Genomic DNA, 18,933 nt, shown 5'->3' with positions numbered 1-18,933 from the left:
TGGTGCTTGGCACGTGGCAGGGGTCATCAACTTGACTGCCTTGTCAATTGCTCAAACATTAAGGACTGGAGTCTGTGACAGCACAAGGGAAGCATTTGCTTTCCTCCTCAAACGACCGTGACACGATGTAATGTCAGCACTGCTCACCTTCAGCTGCATTGCATTAGTTATCATTGTAAATAATAAAAGCAGAGAATCTAAGCATGATGCTTGCAGTGTGGCTGCCGCAAACAAAGGTTACAAATCACATTGCTTGTCTTTTTAGGCATCAGCTTCTCTGTGAGATGCCAAGCCAAGATGGTGGCTGAGGATAACGTCAGCCCTGAATGCAATGCCTCCCATGTTAAATAGCCTGCTATCTAGGCTCCCACAAGGGAGATTGGTCTTTTGAGCAAAGTACTGGAAGCCAACCATTATCTGTGGGGCCAGGATTAGCGTAATTCAACAACTTTGGGAGGGGAAGTAAGTAAAAGGATGAACGATGAGGATGGGGAAAGAGTCATTTAAAGCAAGCATGCAATAATTTTACAGGATACAAACAAGGTAGAGTAGGAGAAAGGAGAATATTGCCCCAATGACTTAATTTCCTGTTTTAATAGTTGAAAAATGTCTTGGATGCCTTTTGTTATATCTGGACTCCATTTCCCCAATTCTCGCCTAGCTGGCCTCCCATCCTTCACTCTCCATAAATTCAAAACTTGTCCAAAACTCTACCACCCATATTCTTGCTCAGACTAAGTCCCACTTGCCCACCACTTTGTTTATCTACTGTACCTCTCTGTTCCCCCAAAGCATTCAATCAAAATCCTCACCCATTTTTTCAATCCCTTTCATGGCTTCACCCTACCCTAGAGCTTCAACATGCTCCAGGGTAATGATCTCTTCCACTCTGTATCCCTCCCTCCTTTCATTCCACCATCAGTGGACAAGCCTTCAGCCATCTCAGTTCTAAATCTCTTCCTAAACCCTTCCACCTCTCTTCCTCCCCTGGTCTTCATAATTTTTCAGAAAGCATTCTTTCACAGGATGTGGGCATCGTTGGCTGGCCAGCATTTATTGCCCGTCTCTAACTGCCCTTGAGAAGATGGTAGTGAGTCACCTTCTTGAACAGCTGCAGTCCATGTCGTGTCAGTGCACCCACAATGCTGTTAGGAAGGGAGTTCCAGGATTTTGACCCAGCGACAGCAAAGGAACAGCGATTTTGTTCCAAGTCAGGATGGTGTGTAGATTGCAGGAGAATTTGCAGGTGGTGGTGTTCCCATGCATCTGCTGCCCTTGTCCTTCTAGGTGGTAGAGGTCGCGGGTTTGGATGTTGCTGTTGTAGGAGCCTTGGTGAGTTGCTGTACTGCACCTTGTAGATAGTACACACTGGTGCCACAGTGCGAGGTGGTGGAGGGAGTGAATGTGGAAGGTGGTGGATGTCTTTGAAAAAATTGTTGGTCACTTCTGCTAAGTCTCCTTCTATAGTTTGTCATGCATTCCTATTTTTGTCGCTCTGTACCTCTTCTTTACCATTAAAGTTGTTAAAGTAACAATATTAATTGTGCTGATTTCAATACTGTAAATACATTTCTTGATGCCTTGTTTACAAGCTTATTGAAAATAATGCCTTTATATATATTTATATCGCAGCCATAACATTCTCCATGTACTTGACTGAATATTATTTCCAAATAAAGATTCATTGTAAAACCATCATAGATCAACAATGCAGAACACAAATAAATTCAGCCAGATTTAAATGGCAGCATGCTTCTATTGAATTAACAGTGTTGTGTGCGACACAAATAACTTGGAGCAATTTAAAAAGAGCAATACAATCTCTGAGTTCAGGTGACACACCTAAATATTCTCACAGTATATGACAAGAATGGAACCCTTGATTAGATTACAGCTTTGCATTCACTCTCAGGTATCTATTATTCACTGCAATATTGCAGGTTACTGAATTAAGAATTTGTCTGCAAATAAAACTGACAGCATTGGTATCAAGTGGACTGGTTCACTTGCAGTGTCTAGCTATCCAGTATCATTGCTGTCAAGAAATTCCAGCAAGAGGACCTTATCACTTAAGATGCGCATGAAGGAATATGCTAGTGAGCCCTTACCTTCTCTTGATACTGCCTGCGAGAAGAGTCCAATGACTGGATGAGAGCCGTGGCATGGCCGATGAACATGGCATAGCAGGTAGCTCCTACTATCATACTGAGCATAGTCAACCAGACGTCAGACATGCCAACTGGTGCCTGCTGTCCATATCCGATGCACAGCATGTGGCTCATTGCCTTGAACAGTGCATAGGAGTACTGCTTCGACCAGGAGTCGTCCTGTGAAGGAGAACAAACCGTTAGAGTGTGACACGAAAACAGAAGCGGGATCGATGTGAACTCCAAAGTAAATTCAGAAGTGGCCTTAATAGACTCAAGGAGGCTGCATGTCATCTCTTTCATTACATGGTGTTTTGAAAAGGAGCCAGGGCCACAAAATGTTCTATACTGTTTATTCCGTCCTCACCACAATGGTCAAGCAACTGTGCTTTGTTAAAGTATAGCAGAGAATAATCAGCATATTTAGTGAGGATGGATAAATAATTCAATGGCAGCTTTTCCCCCCCTTGTTTCCCATACCGTTCATCAATTTCCTCTCTTCCACCCCCATCCTGAAGGCCCTGATACATGTTGAAGTACAATTCCAACAACAAAAACAACTTGCATTTATATAGCACCTGTAATGTAGTAAACTGTCCCAAGGTGCTTCACAGGACTGTTAACAAGCAAAATTTGACACCGAGTCACATAAGGAGGCATTAGAACAGGTGACTTAAAGCTTAGTCAAAGAGGGAGGTTTTGAGGAGTGTTTTAAAAGAGAAAGAGAGCTGGAGAGGTTTAGCGGGGGAATTCTAGAGCTTAGGGCCCCGGCAGCCAGTGGTGGAGCGATTAAAATCGGGGATGCGCAGGATGCCAGAATTGGAGGATTGCAGAGATCTTGGAGGGTTGTAGGGCTGGGGAGGGGCGAGGCCATGGAGGGAATTGAAAACAAGGATGAGAATTTTAAAATCGAGGAGTTGCTTAACCAGGAGCCAATGTAGGTCAGCGTGCACGGGTGATGGGTCAACGGGACTTAGTTCGAGCTAGGATATGGGCAACAGCGTTTTGGAGAAGGTTAAGTTTTACGGAGGGTGGAAGATGGGAGTCCGGGCAGGCGTATGTTAGAATAATAAAGTCTAAAGGTAACAAAGACATGGCTGAGGGTTTCAACAGCAGAACCTCATAGCCACAACTTGACTCAAATATGCATTCTTTTTATATGAACCCAGACAGCTGGTGCTAGTTTTTAGTCAACTTTGGAGGGCAACATAGCCGAGTCATCAACACTCACACATGCACTTTCCAGCAGGAGGCACTGGTCAGGAATCAGGTGCAGGAACTGTGGTTGCTTTTTTTCCCCTCCCTGGTACAGTTACTGAGGGTAGTTGTAACACTCGGACCATTATAACAACAACTTACATTTATATAATGCCTTCAACATAGTAAATAAAATTTGACACCGGATCACACAAGGAGATATTTGGACAGGTGACAAAAAGTTTGGTCAAAGAGCAGGTTTTAAGGGGCATCTTAAAAGAGGTGAGAGAGGCGAAGAGCCTGAGGGTTTAGGGAGAGAATTCCAGAGTTTAGGGCCTAAGCAGCTGAAGGCATGGCCACCAATGGTGGTTCAAAGAAAAGAGGGGATGTGCAAGAGGCCAGAATTGGAGGAGAATTACTCCTGCTGAGATCAAATTTGGGGCCTTTCTGAATTGCATGGCTTTACTGCACACTGTTCATTTACCAATTAAGCTACCAGAGAATATGTAGTTATAAACTGAATTTTACGTTGCTTTACATTTGTCCCATCAGTCCCTATTTAGTATGCCCATACACCTGATCTTTGTATGATTCCCAGGCAGGCTCGTGACCTGTTTTCAATCAATGCTATGCCAATGCTAATTGGGGTGCTCGAAAGGGCAGCCTGAGTGGCTCATTCTTGGACATCCGTAGGAAACTCTCTGACTTAACCCAATGCTGTCATAGGTGGCTGAAAACAGGAAAACACTGCTTGATGAATGAAGGGTGCAAACATACATCCTAGCAGAAAGTAACAAAGCATGTTTCTGTCCTGATGCACTCTGCCTCAGTGCAACTCCTTAAAATGAAATTTATAAAGAAACAATACTTAATAATTTTCTACAATGCATACAAATGCAATGGTTATATTTAAGGCACTACCCTCATAACCGACATTTTTGGAACTATAAGTTAGTTGAATGTTGAAGGAAAACACTGCCTCTTTATTACATAGAACTACCTGGAGTTTAAAGCACAGAAATAGTCCATTTTTCCCAACAGGTCTATGCCAGCACTTATGCTCCACACGAGCTTGACATATATTTGAGAGCAACAATTCTTCTCAATACTGCAGTGATCTTTCACATAAAGAGATGTCAAGATGAGCAGACCTCCTGTGGCGTTGCTCATTTTAATTCAGGTGAGATTCTCATCGTGTGATGCGTTGCACAGCGTTGTCATGACTATAATGATCTGCAACTATGTTCCTCCCCGACCCATAAAAAGGAATGTTTGCCAAACACCATTCCTTGAAGACAGTGTCCCTTTAACAAATGATGGCAGATCAATTCCACATTTGACAACTTGCTGCAATATGAAACAATTTTCTTCCGCTGTGAAAATAGTCAGTCCAGTGGCTCAGTGGGTAGCGTGCTTGCCTCTGAGTTAGAAGGTTGTGGGGTCAGGTCACCGCTCCAGAAACTTGAGCACAAAATCTGCGCTGACATGTCCAGTGCTGCACTGTTAACGGTGCAGTCTTTTGAATGTAATGTTACACAGAGGCCCAGTCTGCTTTCTCAGGTGGTGCAAAGATCCTATAACACTGTCTTTAAGAAGAGTAGGGGAGTTCTCCCCAGTGTCCTGGACAATATTCATCCCTCAAGCAACATCACTGAAAGAGATGACCTGGTCATTATCACATTGCTGTTTGTGGGAGCACACGATACATAAATTAGCTGCCACGTTTCCTACGTTACAACAGTAACTACCCTTCAAGAGTACTTTATTAGTTGTAAAGTGCTTTGGAATGTTCAGCATTGGGAAAGGCGCTATATAAATGCAAGTGTCTTTTTTCCAGTGTGAATATTACAGTGCTCTACACAAAGAGGGGAAATCATGCCATGTAATAACTGCTCTGTAGCTCAGCTGTAGCTCAGTTGGCAGCACCCTTGCCTCTGAGTCAGAAGGTTGTGGGCCCAATTCTTCACTCTAGAGATTTAATAGAGGTGTACAAGATCATGACAGGCTTAAATAAGTTAAACAAGGAAAAACTGTTCCCATTAACTAATAGTAGCAGGACTAGGGGTCACAGATTGAAGGTTTTGGGCAAGAGATGCAGGGGGAATATGAGGAAGAATTTTTTACGCAGCTGGTGGTAATGACCTGGAACTCGTTGCCCATCAGGGTGGTGGAAGCGGAGACGATCAATGACTTCAAAAAGAAATTGGATTGGCACTTGAAGGGCTTCGGAGATTGAGCGGGGGAGTAGGACTGACTGGATAGCTCCACGCAGAATGGCCTCCTTCTGTACTGTATATGACTCTACAACCTCTATCCGTGTTGCAGCTCTTGCAAAGCAGCAAGAAAACAGACGTCACTCTGCGCCCAACCGCCCCCACTCTCTCCTCAGTCAACACCAGCCTGCCTAAAGATCCACTGACAACGTTGGTTTGAGCCTGTGCATGATACTGTCACCGCTAGGGGGAAGTTGTGGAAGTGTACCAATGTTCAACTGCTCTGTGGCACAGTGAACTACTGCAGCAATATACTGTGCCAGCATCCCGTACAGTAAAAATTGATATTCTATTTGCAAATGTGATAAGAGTCTTAAGTTGCTTGCCGCTGCACTTAGCTCGTGTAGAGGACATTGTGATATGTTCCCAGCACTGGTCACTCAATAATCATCATCGTCATCTTCTGGAATAGTCTATACTTGTAAAGAATATATTTAACACTTCAGTGTACTATACTTGACTGCACCTCCGTTACTTAAATGAGATGTGCGTGCATTCATTGCTTACATCACTGACTGTTGTAAAGTGGAGGATGTGATCTTTAGGGATGGTGCCAATAGTAAAAAAAAAATTGGGTGAATTTTGTGGCTTGTAAATTATTTTACCAACTGTCAGAATCTTGGAAAATGTCAGGTTGCTAAAAGAATGTTCTGGACTCTCCCAGCTCCCTGCTATAGCTCCATTCATCCCCTCTTTCTAATTATGTTCTAGCTAGGATTATATCACTGGGGCTGCTGTGCACTCCATGATGTCCAGCTTTCCATCAGCTTTTGGTATCTATAATTATTTTTGAGCAATATGTTCTGTATAATGTTGTGCAAAGTGCTAATAGGACGAGCCAATGTCAGTCTAATCAGAAAGCTGGGAAAATGCAATATTGACACAGTATTTCTCTAATATATTTTGCCTCACCTTAGTTTTAAAATGTTTTTTTATCCCCTTAAGTTTGCTTGTTACACATACTGCTCCCAGGCAGGAGGTCTAATTCCAGGCCTCTGCTAATGCCACTTTGGAGCTAGATGCTTGGGTAAGTGCTTGATCTGCACTCTGTGCTCCCTCTGTCTGCGGCATGGCTGTGATCAGGCGCTCACTGCAGAAGAAATCAAGGCCACAAAGCTGCGTTTTACCACACTGTGGCAAAGTTTGAAGGCTAATAAATGCAGAGTCGTTATTCCTCCTGTTAATACATTTTCAAAATTACACAAGGGTAGACATTCCACTGTTTGCAAAAGCTTCACTAGCGAAAAATCATGGTGAGGTCTATTTGATGCGGTGCCACCTCATGTCTTGTAGGTAAAAACTAAGTCATAGACTTAACAAACAAAATAAAACGAAGAATGCAATTGGCCTGTGGCTGTGTTGATTTCAGAACTGTTCTACCATGGGTTCAAAGTTCAGAAGGCAAATTGCTGGCATTTCATACACCCAAAGTAAAGGTCAACAACCTTGCCTAATTATTTGTGTAAATGCTAGATTTGCATATGATTTATAGTTCAGCGGCAAAACTGTCAGTTTTGGTTATCTTATTTATTTCACCAGTAAATCGCCGATGGCGTTTCTCAGGGTATGTCAGAGAATGCTCTACTTTGTAAGGATCACGTTTCATGCAATGTGCTATATGATAATGAGAAGTATTCATGTCTTGATAGGGTAGCTAGAGATTAACAACTTCCTCTGCTGGGGGAGTCCAGATCAAGGGGCATGACCTTAAAATTAGAGCGAGGTTGTTCAGTGGTAACGTCAGGAAGCACATCTTCACAGAAAGGGTCGTGAAAATCTGGAACTCTCTTGCCCAAGAATATGCTGAGAGTGGGAGTCAATCGAAAATTTGAAAATTGAGATTGCTAGGTTTTTGTTCAGCAAGAGTATTAAGGATTACAGAACCAAGGGGGACAGATGGAGTCATTGCACAGATTAGGCATGATCTGATTGAATGGTGGTACAGGCTCAAGGTGCTGAATGGGCTACTCTTGGTCCTATTCTCTTTTCTAAACAGCTGTAAAGGGCTTGTCTGCTGCTAAGATGGAATGGAGAGCACAAATAAGTGAACCCAAAATTAATTGAAGGCTTTCTTCCATTCTATTAGCAGTATCACGTTGCACTTTCACCTGCTTATGATTCATTTACTAAGATGGAACTTTCTTAATCTGGCCTGTCCCTGTCACATAATGAAGTCTAATTAGAGCAAAGTAAAAAACTTTTTCCTGTTCAATACTCCTGATGTGGAAATACTCTAACTAAGCAAATATTGAAGTTAGTTGGAAGCTAATTGTTGTTGCAGATGCAATTAGGGATGGGCAGTAAATGCTGGCCTAGCCAGCGACGCCCACATACAAGGAACGAATTTAAAAAAGTTTGTCTGTATAAAGAAGCTGTGAAGCAGCAATACCAATCCTGAGACTGAACAGATGTTAAGTGTGACATATTTCGGTGTGACAGTTGGGTTAGGTGCAAGAGTGTCATGACAAATATGTGCAAATTCATGATCTTAGTTGTCCCTCTATTCATTGCTCTAATGTAAACTGACACAGATATAAGATAATTGACACAGGAGCTAGGGGGCCAGATGAGATGAAATTCCTTAATGCAGTGAATACTTCAGTCCGAAGACGGTGGTCACCTCTCACGTTCTCTGCTGCAGCAAGTTGAAGTATGGTATCAGCAGCAGGGCTTCTTCCTTAACTGGTCTGATCTCATAGCCTTTTGCTGGAACGTGGCAGTGAGTGGTTATAATTTGGAATGCGCTGCCTGAAAGGGTGGTGGAAGCAGATTCAATAGTAACTTTCAAAAGGGAATTGGATAAATACTTGAGAAGGGCTCAGGGGAAAGAGCAGGGGAGTGGGACTAATTGGATAGCTCTTACTAAGATCATCATGGCCCTGATGGGCTGAATGGCCTTCTTCTGTGATTCTATGTAACACTACTTGTATCATAAAGGCATTCCATTGCAATATCACAGGTGAGGCCACATCGCATTGCTATTCTCGGAAGGAGCCGTGATGAAATAAACAATGAACTGGAGGAATTATGAAATAAAAGCCAACTGTTGGACTGAACCATAAGGAAATGGGCACCTTAGTACCATAGACAAAATGGAGTAGTGGTCAGGTGATCCCTCCTGTACTGTCAATAAGCACATCTGTCTGTGGAAGATGAAACTCATTAATGTCATTTGAATTAGCTGGGAGAACGCATTGAGATTGAAAGGAGACCATTACATATTAGTTTAGTTTAGAGATACAGCACTGAAACAGGCCCTTCAGCCCACCCAGTCTGTGCCGACCATCAACCACCCATTTATACTAATGTTACACTAATGTTATACTAATGTTACAGCTCCAGAAGCTGGCCGAGCGCGTCTACCCTGAGGCACAGTGTGGCTTTCGTGCAGAGAGATCGACTATTGACATGCTGTTCTCCCTTCGTCAGATACAGGAGAAATGCCGTGAACAACAGATGCCCCTCTACATTGCTTTCATTGATCTCACCAAAGCCTTTGACCTCGTCAGCAGACGTGGTCTCTTCAGACTACTAGAAAAGATCGGATGTCCACCAAAGCTACTAAGTATCATCACCTCATTCCATGACAATATGAAAGGCACAATTCAACATGGTGGCTCCTCATCAGAGCCCTTTCCTATCCTGAGTGGTGTGAAACAGGGCTGTGTTCTCGCACCCACACTTTTTGGGATTTTCTTCTCCCTGCTGCTTTCACATGCGTTCAAATCCTCTGAAGAAGGAATTTTCCTCCACACAAGATCAGGGGGCAGGTTGTTCAACCTTGCCCGTCTAAGAGCGAAGTCCAAAGTACGGAAAGTCCTCATCAGAGAACTCCTCTTTGCTGACGATGCTGCTTTAACATCTCACACTGAAGAATGCCTGCAGAGTCTCATCGACAGGTTTGCGTCTGCCTGCAATGAATTTGGCCTAACCATCAGCCTCAAGAAAACGAACATCATGGGGCAGGATGTCAGAAATGCTCCATCCATCAATATTGGCGACCACGCTCTGGAAGTGGTTCAAGAGTTCACCTACCTAGGCTCAACTATCACCAGTAACCTGTCTCTAGATGCAGAAATCAACAAGCGCATGGGTAAGGCTTCCACTGCTATGTTCAGACTGGCCAAGAGAGTGTGGGAAAATGGCGCACTGACACGGAACACAAAAGTCCGAGTGTATCAGGCCTGTGTCCTCAGTACCTTGCTCTACGGCAGCGAGGCCTGGACAACGTATGCCAGCCAAGAGCGACGTCTCAATTCATTCCATCTTCGCTGCCTTCGGAGAATACTTGGCATCAGGTGGCAGGACTATATCTCCAACACAGAAGTCCTTGAAGCGGCCAACATCCCCAGCTTATACACACTACTGAGTCAGCGGCGCTTGAGATGGCTTGGCCATGTGAGCCGCATGGAAGATGGCAGGATCCCCAAAGACACATTGTACAGCGAGCTCGCCACTGGTATCAGACCCACCGGCCGTCCATGTCTCCGTTATAAAGACGTCTGCAAACGCGACATGAAATCGTGTGACATTGATCACAAGTCGTGGGAGTCAGTTGCCAGCATTCGCCAGAGCTGGCGGGCAGCCATAAAGACAGGGCTAAATTGTGGCGAGTCGAAGAGACTTAGTAGTTGGCAGGAAAAAAGACAGAGGCGCAAGGGGAGAGCCAACTGTGCAACAGCCCCAACAAACAAATTTCTCTGCAGCACCTGTGGAAGAGCCTGTCACTCCAGAATTGGCCTTTATAGCCACTCCAGGCGCTGCTTCACAAACCACTGACCACCTCCAGGCGCGTATCCATTGTCTCTCGAGATAAGGAGGCCCAAAAGAACACTAATCCCATATTCCTACCACATCCCACCTGTCCCTATATTGATGACTCCTATCTACAGGAATGAACTAACAAAGACTTTTCTTTCAGACAACCATCTCCATGGCCCAGGTCACCACGATGAGTTGAAGAACACTCCCTCATCAAAAATAGACTGTAATCAGAAACCAGCAGGCAACGATGACTCCCATATCCTGGAGCACTGAATGGTCACCACAGTCCAACCTCAGTCACCTGACCAAAAAGCAAACTTGAAGGTTTTTACCTTAAAAGGTAGCCTTCTGGACAGAGAGGGAGATCACCCAAAGAAGACCCTGAAAGCCACATTCCAGCAAAAGGCTGTGAGATCAGACCAGCCAAGGATGAAGCCCTGAAAGTGTCATTACTTACATCTTTTGACATCTTTTGACTAGGAAAAGACAACAAAACCTGATCTAAGATAGCCCTAAAATTAGACAAAAAGAGGATCTGAATATCTGGAGGGATTAAAGGGAAAGAAATAAGCTTAAGAAAAATGGTAGCATTTTGATCAGTAATCACTGGTCACTCAATTGTAACTTAGACTATGAACATATTCTGGACATGAAAAATAAAGATTTTCCTGCATCTCTATCTATTTGTTAAACAGCTATTATGCCTTAGACAGTTAAACAGTTAATTATGCAAATAAGTTCAAATCGAGGTAATTGAATGCTGTGTGGGAACGATGATCCCTGAGCTGTTGGAACCATGGGAATATCAAGCCAAGGAAGATGACCAGTCAAGGATGTACAATGTAGCACTTAAGATCATATAAATATTCAGAACTTCTGCTTTATTTCCCTTTGTGGGCAGATAGAAGATTCCGGAATCTTTTCTCAGGAGATTAAATGGGTTGGGTGGAGTCCATTATAAAGCAAATTGTACAATGGGTCAGAATTTTTTTATCTTTTTATTTCTATAACCTTTGAGGAGTATGAAAAAGGAGACAACAGACACCAGCATCTGGTTGAAGAGAACGGACAAAGAGTTGAGAGAATAGTAAAAAAAACTTGCATTTATATAGTGTCTTTCATAACTTCAGCACACCCCAAAGTGCTTTACAGCCAGAAGTATTTTTGAAGTGTAGTCACTGATATAATGTAGGAAATGCGGCAGCAAATTTGTGCACACAGCAAGCTCCCACAAACAATGTGATAATGACCAGATAATCTATTTTAGGGTTGTTGATTGAAGGATGAATATTGGCTAGAGCAACACTGCTCAATATTGTATCTAGTTCGCTTCCCTTTACATGTTATATTGTGTTGTCATTTTTCAGTACTTTCTGCATACTCACTTGAGATTGCTGGGACATCTTATTTTCCACAAGCAATGACTGAATGAATCACAACGCACTCACGTCCCCGTCACTCAGGCTCAGTCCAGTGACTAATGTCAACAAAGAGTGTCGCGCACCAATCATGAGGAAATAGATTTGGTTCCTTCTTTTCCACAGATGAAGGTAAGGTTACGTTCTAGGCATGGCGAAGAATCAGTTTGCCACTGAGACTGACGTCAAGCATAGTCCACAGGAAAGTACAATCTCGTCATTGTTTAGGAATGCACATAGCCCTTTTTTTTTTTGGAACGTTGCTCATAGTTGGAGTCACATAATGCAGTAGGAGCAACGTTTTGTACGTGCAGTATTAGGATTCCAACCAGTTCAGAGTTGGATTGGCAGGTTTTGCAAGACACGCACAGCTTCCATCAGTCTTTTTTTAAAAGGAGACAGTAACTCAATGGTCGTAATTTACAACCTTGCATTACTGGCAATTTGATTGCCAATTGTCCAGGACTTTCCAACTATCAATTTAAATGATTGGAAAGAAAGGCTTGCATTTATATAGCGCCTTTTATGCCTTCAGGACATCCCAGAATGCTTTACAACCAATTAAGTTATTTTGAAGGGTGGTCACTATTGTGATGTACAACAAGGTTCCACAAACAGCAATGTGATAATGATGAGACAATCTATTTTGGTAATGTTTATTGAGGGATAAATATTGGCCAGGACACCAGGGATAACGCCCCATCTCATCTTCAAAATAACAGGATGGGATCTATTGCATCAACCTGAGACGGAAGGCAGGGGACCTTTTACCAGCCCCTCAGCATCTTGGATCATGGCAGGGAGGCCTGTAAAATGCTTGTGGGTGAGGCCCACCATGACCCACGACGCCACAAAGGCCCTGCCGGATATTAGAGGCGCCGGCGAGGCCTCGGTGTGGCCCCTCCCCCCACTGCTTGGTGGCAGGGCCTTCATTAAAATATTGAATTACAAGTAATAAAAATGCTAATTAACTTACACGCTCCCGGCGGCCATCCCACAACAATTTTACGGCCGCCGGCCGCAACTCACATGCCTTCGGGACTCCGAACAGAGTTCCGAGGCGAGACACTGGTGGCGAGGGGGGAGGAGTCAAATTATCAGGGTGGGGGGGGGGAGTGGGAAAAACCTTTTTCATTGCCTGTGGAGATGGTGGGAAGGGGTTTAGGGTCAAAGGGAATAAAGTTCAAGAGGGAAAGGTCATTATGATAACTAATTGTTTTGGGGGGATAGGCCAGAAAACTAGCTATTTATGCATTGGGGGTGTGGGAGAAGGGATTCCAGGTGTGGACAAATCCTTATATAATTTTTTTATAGAACCGGCACCTTTACAAATTTAAATTTCTCCTGAAGTGCTTGAAGCCCTTTAAGAATGGCGCTGGCACCTGACGCCGTTGTTGGCATTGCGGTGGCCACCCTTCTATATCATGGGGGGGGTGGGGGGGCTACCAGTCCTCCCCATCCATTTAAATGAGCCCCGGCGCGCAGTGGAAGGCCGCTGACTTCACCACGCGCTGCGCTGATAAAACTCAGCCCAGGATCTCAGTTTAACATCGCACTTGAAAGACAGCACCTTCAACAATGCAGCACTCCCTCAGGGTTTCAGCTGAGGTCTCTCTACTAAAGTGGGTCTTAAACCCACAACCTTCCAATTCAAGTGCAAGAGTGCTACCCATTGAGCCATGGCTGACACAGCTGAAGACTTGCTATTGGATCTCATATGACTGCAAATTCAATTTTTGCGAGGAACGTGTTCCCACACACAATGACGCCGGATGCCAGATTAACCCAAGGGCTGATGTTTACTTAATTTCCTTCAGGCTCCCTTTTCTTCAGCTAGCTGGGTACGACTTACTTCAAGCTTTGTGCTGTGCTGTTGCCAATCATCCTTTGCCACTTTTCCTGCCACAAACAGCCTACTCCCATCTATCAGTGAAATGCCACATTTAATTTTAGATTGGTCTTTAGGCAATCCTTCTATCTTTTGAATTGAGCACCACAAGCGCTTCTTGGGTGGTTTTGTATCAGGCATTTGGACCAGCTGACCAGCCCACCTTCGCTGCACGTTTACTATCATTGCCAGCATGCCTGGTATATTTGCTCCCCAAATAGATTTCACATTACAATTCCACATGACTTTCAATTCGAGTTCCAGACAAGGTGCAAAGCCAATTTAACAGCAAATATGATAGACTTCTGGAGTACCTGGGAAATGACTGCAGAAAGGGAACAGAGGAATGACTCAAAGAGACTCAAGTAGCTCTGAGAGACCTGGGCAGCAGAGAACTGAGCAGAAACGCTGTATCCATCCAATTCTGTAAGTGGTTCAGGTAATAAGCAAAGCAAAACATTATTTTCCATGGAGTACTTGCTGCCCCTGCTACACCATATGATCCAGGACTCTACATGACAATTACTTTTCTACCTCAAAAATCAATTCCAAACCAAATTGCTTGCGTGAAATATTTTAATGAACACTTGCACCAACTCAATCTGTTTGCTCCATATTAAACACTCTTTTTTTGTTCAGGATATATTGCACTGCAAAGTGACATGATTATTCTGAACAGTGTTTTTTTCCAGCTCTGGGATCTGGACATGCTCCAGCCACAACATCATTGCAGAAAGTGTGTTTTCACACTGATGGCTTTCAAAGGGGACCTGAAATGATGTAGCTCCATCACTGCTCCCTGCAACAGGCGCCTGACACACCACCCTCCAAAACCAATCAGTATAAAAGTTAAGGGAGGGTCTACTGAGCAAGTGTGGTGTCAGCTCAAAGCAGTGATGCGTTGCACCGATGTTGCAGTTTATAGGGGTTTGGGGTGAATTCACTGAGTCTGCCCCACCATCAGCATCTCAGGACCCCAGGCTCCCCTGATCTCCAATCACCCTCAGGACCCCTCCTTCCAGTGACTGCCGGGGACTGTTCCCATGGTTACCCAGCTGTGTCTTTCTGCTGCCTAATTCCTGCTCCTTCCCATGGGCACACTGCCTTCTATATGATTTTCATCCATGATTTTCTGATCCATGCTCACCACGAGCGAGAACCTGGTTTTGTGGTGGTGTTCGAGAAGATTACCCAAGGTGTAAATGCAGCATTAAAGCCTGGCCTGCAATCGTAGTGAAGCAGAATAGAACTCCTTTACTAAACTTTACCTTCCAACTTAAATGCTACACAGGTTAATACGAGGACAAGGTAAGACCTCTTTATAACTATCCTAGAACCCTTTAAGATACTGTAGATAGGAAATGGAGAGTTTATCCCAGGGCAGTAAGGGTAAATTGCATGACGCTGTCTATTGGGTGACAAATTCAAAGTTGTTCAAGCACCATTGTGCCTTACCTTAACAAGCATAGATGTAAACACACAAACATAAACCAGCACCAAGCCATTATGTTCTCACTCCAATGCAGCACTGAGAGAGTGCTCCACTGTCAGAGGTGCTGTCTTTCAGATGAGATTTTAAACCAAGGCCCTGTCTGCCTTCTCATGTGGACTTAACAGATCCCATGGCAGTAGTTTAAAGAAGAACAGGGGAGTTTTCCTGGCTGTCCTGGCCAATATTTATCCCTCAACTAATGTTACTAAAACCCATGATCTGATTATTTATCTCTCTAATGTTTGTGGGATCTTGCACTGCTTAATTGGCTGGTGCGTTTTCTACATTACAACAGTGACTACACTTCAGTGGTTGTAAAGTGCTTCAGGGTGCCCTGAGGTGGTGAAATGCGCTATATCAATGCAAGTCTTTTTTTTCTGTTTACCTGAGCCATAAACTATATGAAATACAGCAATCGATGTGGAATTTAATTGCAACAGAAGATGTTTTGATGGGATTTCTTGAAAAAGAAATACTAAATTTTATTCAAGCAAGTTGCCCAAGATTGATTTTTTTGTTGAAGTGACATGACACATGTCCACTTCAGTGTAATGTTAAATTAATGTCTGATCAAGGCAAATCCTGCATTTACTGGAATTTGTAGAACAGTGTTCATAAATGCCAGGGCAGAAAAACATGCTCAGATATCCTACAAAAACAGAATCACTGTAATCTACACTGGTGAACACAGGAGTAAAGGGACTGAAATTCATATTCTCCACAAGATGCAATAAATGCCAGTCTTGAGCAAAATTAAAGAACATTGAAACAACTAAAAAAAACCTTGCAGAATGTACAAATCTGTTTAGTGACTTTGCTAGCGTTTATTAATATATTTTTGCAGGGATGGGAATAGTCAGAGCAGTGATAAGTACCAATAAACAGTCCATTTATGCATACTACCTGTATTCTAACACTTTTCACTCACATCCACATCTTTACTAAAATTAGCAAAAACAGGAATTTCATCCCTAAATATAAACTCGTAGTGCTAAAATCAAATTATATTCAGTGTTACAACATGATAATGAGTGGTACCAGGTGAATATACACGATTTTATTTGAATATATTTCATGATTTGTTCTCACACTATTTTGAGCAAGCTAAAGATTTAATCCCGCAAAATAACTGTTGCCCTTTCCCATCCTAAAAGACTGTCAAAGAAATAGACTTCATAAGTTGGATGGCCTTTTCTCATTCCATACTTCTGTACGTGTGAGTTTTGGTGAAGACAAACTTGCCTCTGACGGCCTGCCTGCATATCACCTGTCTATCCTTTGAACTGGACAATGTTGGTTGGCGATGGTAGAGCTGAAACAGATGGAAGGCAATTTTGAAACAGGGATTTAAAAAGAAATTAGCAGTACTCTTGAAGTTAGATTATAGTGGTCAACAGAGAGAGAGAGAGCAGCTACCATCCCAGTTTACGAGAATGTGAAAAACTACACAGTATTATTGTTATTATCACTTTCATTCTTTGCTAGTCAGATCATATCTTTTTGTTACTGAGGAGCAGTGAAGAAAAATGTTGGTCACTTATCTGCAGTGAATTTTAATGGAGGTGCCAGAGGAGCTGCAGAACCTGCGTCTGACTGATGTTGCAAGAAAATCATAATGATTTGGTTTATAATTAAATGACATAAACCTCTGAGCAGTTAGCATTGTTCAAATGAGCTGTAGATGTTTCCAGCTGCTATAATTGGTTAAGCGTAGAGTCATAGAGTTATACAGCACAGAAACAGGCCCTTCGGCCCATCATGTCTGTGCTGGCCATCAAGCACCTACCTATTCTAATCCCATTTTTCAGCACTTGGCCCATAACCTTGTATGCTATGGCATTTCAAGTGCTCATCGAAATACTTCTTAAATGCTGTGAGGGTTCCTGCCTCAACCATCCCTTCAGGCAATGCATTCCAGATTCCAACCACCCTCTGAGTGAAAACATTTTTCCTCAAATCCCCTCTAAACCTCCTGCACCTTACCTTAAATCAGTGCCTCCTGGTTATTGACCCCTCCGCTAATGGAAAAAGTTTCTTCCTATCTATCCTATCAATGCCCTTGATAATTTTGTATACCTCTATCATGTCCCCCTCAGCCTTCGCTGCTCTAAGGAAAACAGCCCTAGCCTTTTCAGTCTCTCTTCATAGCTGAAATGCTCCAGCCCAGGCAACATCCTGGTGAATCTCCTCTGCACCCTCTCCAGGGCAATCACATCCTTCCTATAGGGTGGCAATCAGAACTATACAGAATACTCCAGCTGTGGCCTAACTAGCATTTTATACAGCTCCATCATAACCTCCCTGCTCTTATATTCTATGACTTGGCTAATAAAGGCAAGTATTCCATATGCCTTCCTAACCACCTTATCTACCTGTGCTGCTGCCTTCAGTGATCTATGGACAAGTTCACCAAGGTCCCTCTGATCATCTGTACTTCCTAGGGTCCTACCATCCATTGTATATTCCCTTGCCTTGTTAGTCCTCCCAAAATGCATCACCTCATACGTCTCAGGATTAAATTCCATTTGCCACTGCTCCGCCCATCTTACCAGCTCATCTATATCATCCTGTATTTCCACTATTATTGTGTTTCATTCATTTTTCACTGTTCCTAACCCAGACTTAACCTACACCCATATTTTGCTGTCTACTTCAAAACTACCATCATTAACATTGCTACAACTTAATACTTTGCATTTAGACCAGATTCTGAGTGGCTGTTTTCCCTGGCTGGAGAGTCTAGAGCTAGGGAGCTAGTCTCGGGATAATGGGATGACCATTTTGAACTGAGATGAAAAGAAATTTCTTCACTCTGAGCGTTGTGAGTCTTTGGAATTATCTACTCCAAAGGGCTGTGGACATTCAGTTGTTAAGCATATTAAAGGCTGAGATCGATAGATTTTTGGACTCAAAGGGAATCTAGGAATATGGCGATTGGGTCAGATAGTGGGGTTGAAGTCGAGGATCAGCCATGATCTTATTAAATGGTGGAGAAGGTTTGAGGGCGTTGGTGAGACTGCACCTATTGTACTGCGCACAGTTTTGGGCTCCTTATTTAAGGAGGCAGTTCAGAGAAAGTTCATTAGGTTTTTTTCCTGGGATGAAGGGGTTGCCTTATGGTTGGGCCGATACTCTGTGGAGTTTAGAAGAATAAGAGGTGATCTTATTGAAACATATAAGATTCTGAGGGGGCTTGATAGAGCAGATGCTGAGGGGATGTTGCCCCTTATGGGGGAATCTAGAACTAGGGGGCACAGTTTCAGAATTCGGGGTCTCCCATTAAAGATGGAAATGAAGAGGTATTTCTTCTTTGAGGGTTGTTTGTTCATCTTTGGAATTCTATTTCCCAGAGAACAGTGGAGGCTGGGTCATTGAATATAGTCAAGGCTGCGTTGTCAGATTTTTGATCAACAGGGAGTAGGGGGTTATTGGGGCCAAGCAAGAAAGTGGAGTTGAGGCCACAATAAGATCAGCCATGATCTAATTGAATGGCAGAGCAGGCTCGAGGGATCAAATGGTTTACTTCCACTCCTATTTATTATGTTAGGCCACAATTAGAGTATTGCATCCAGTTCTGGCCACTACACATTAGGAAAATTGTGAGGTTCCTTGAGAGGGTGCAAAGGAGATTTACCAGAATGGTTCCAGGGATGAAGGAATTTAGCTACAAGGTTAGGTTGGAGAAGCTGGCAATGTTCTCCTTGGAGTAGGGGAGATTTGATAGAGGTGCGCAAGATTATGACAAGTTTAGATA

General features: G+C 43.3%; 1 protein-coding gene across 1 annotated transcript in view; it reads right to left on the bottom strand.

Annotated features, from left to right (window-relative positions):
* Positions 1-18,933, bottom strand: part of hcn4 (hyperpolarization activated cyclic nucleotide-gated potassium channel 4) — a 268,643-nt gene that overhangs the window by 93,998 nt on the left and 155,712 nt on the right. The window contains exon 4 of the mRNA XM_068015195.1: positions 2,109-2,327. Within this exon, the coding sequence (XP_067871296.1) occupies positions 2,109-2,327 (219 nt within the window). The remainder of the gene's footprint in view (positions 1-2,108; positions 2,328-18,933) is intronic.

Source organism: Heterodontus francisci, chromosome 35 (genome assembly GCF_036365525.1).
Source record: "Heterodontus francisci isolate sHetFra1 chromosome 35, sHetFra1.hap1, whole genome shotgun sequence".
NCBI classification, from domain to species: domain Eukaryota; kingdom Metazoa; phylum Chordata; class Chondrichthyes; order Heterodontiformes; family Heterodontidae; genus Heterodontus; species Heterodontus francisci.
Note: the sequence above shows the minus strand (reverse complement) of the source record. Positions and strands in the feature narration are given on the sequence as shown.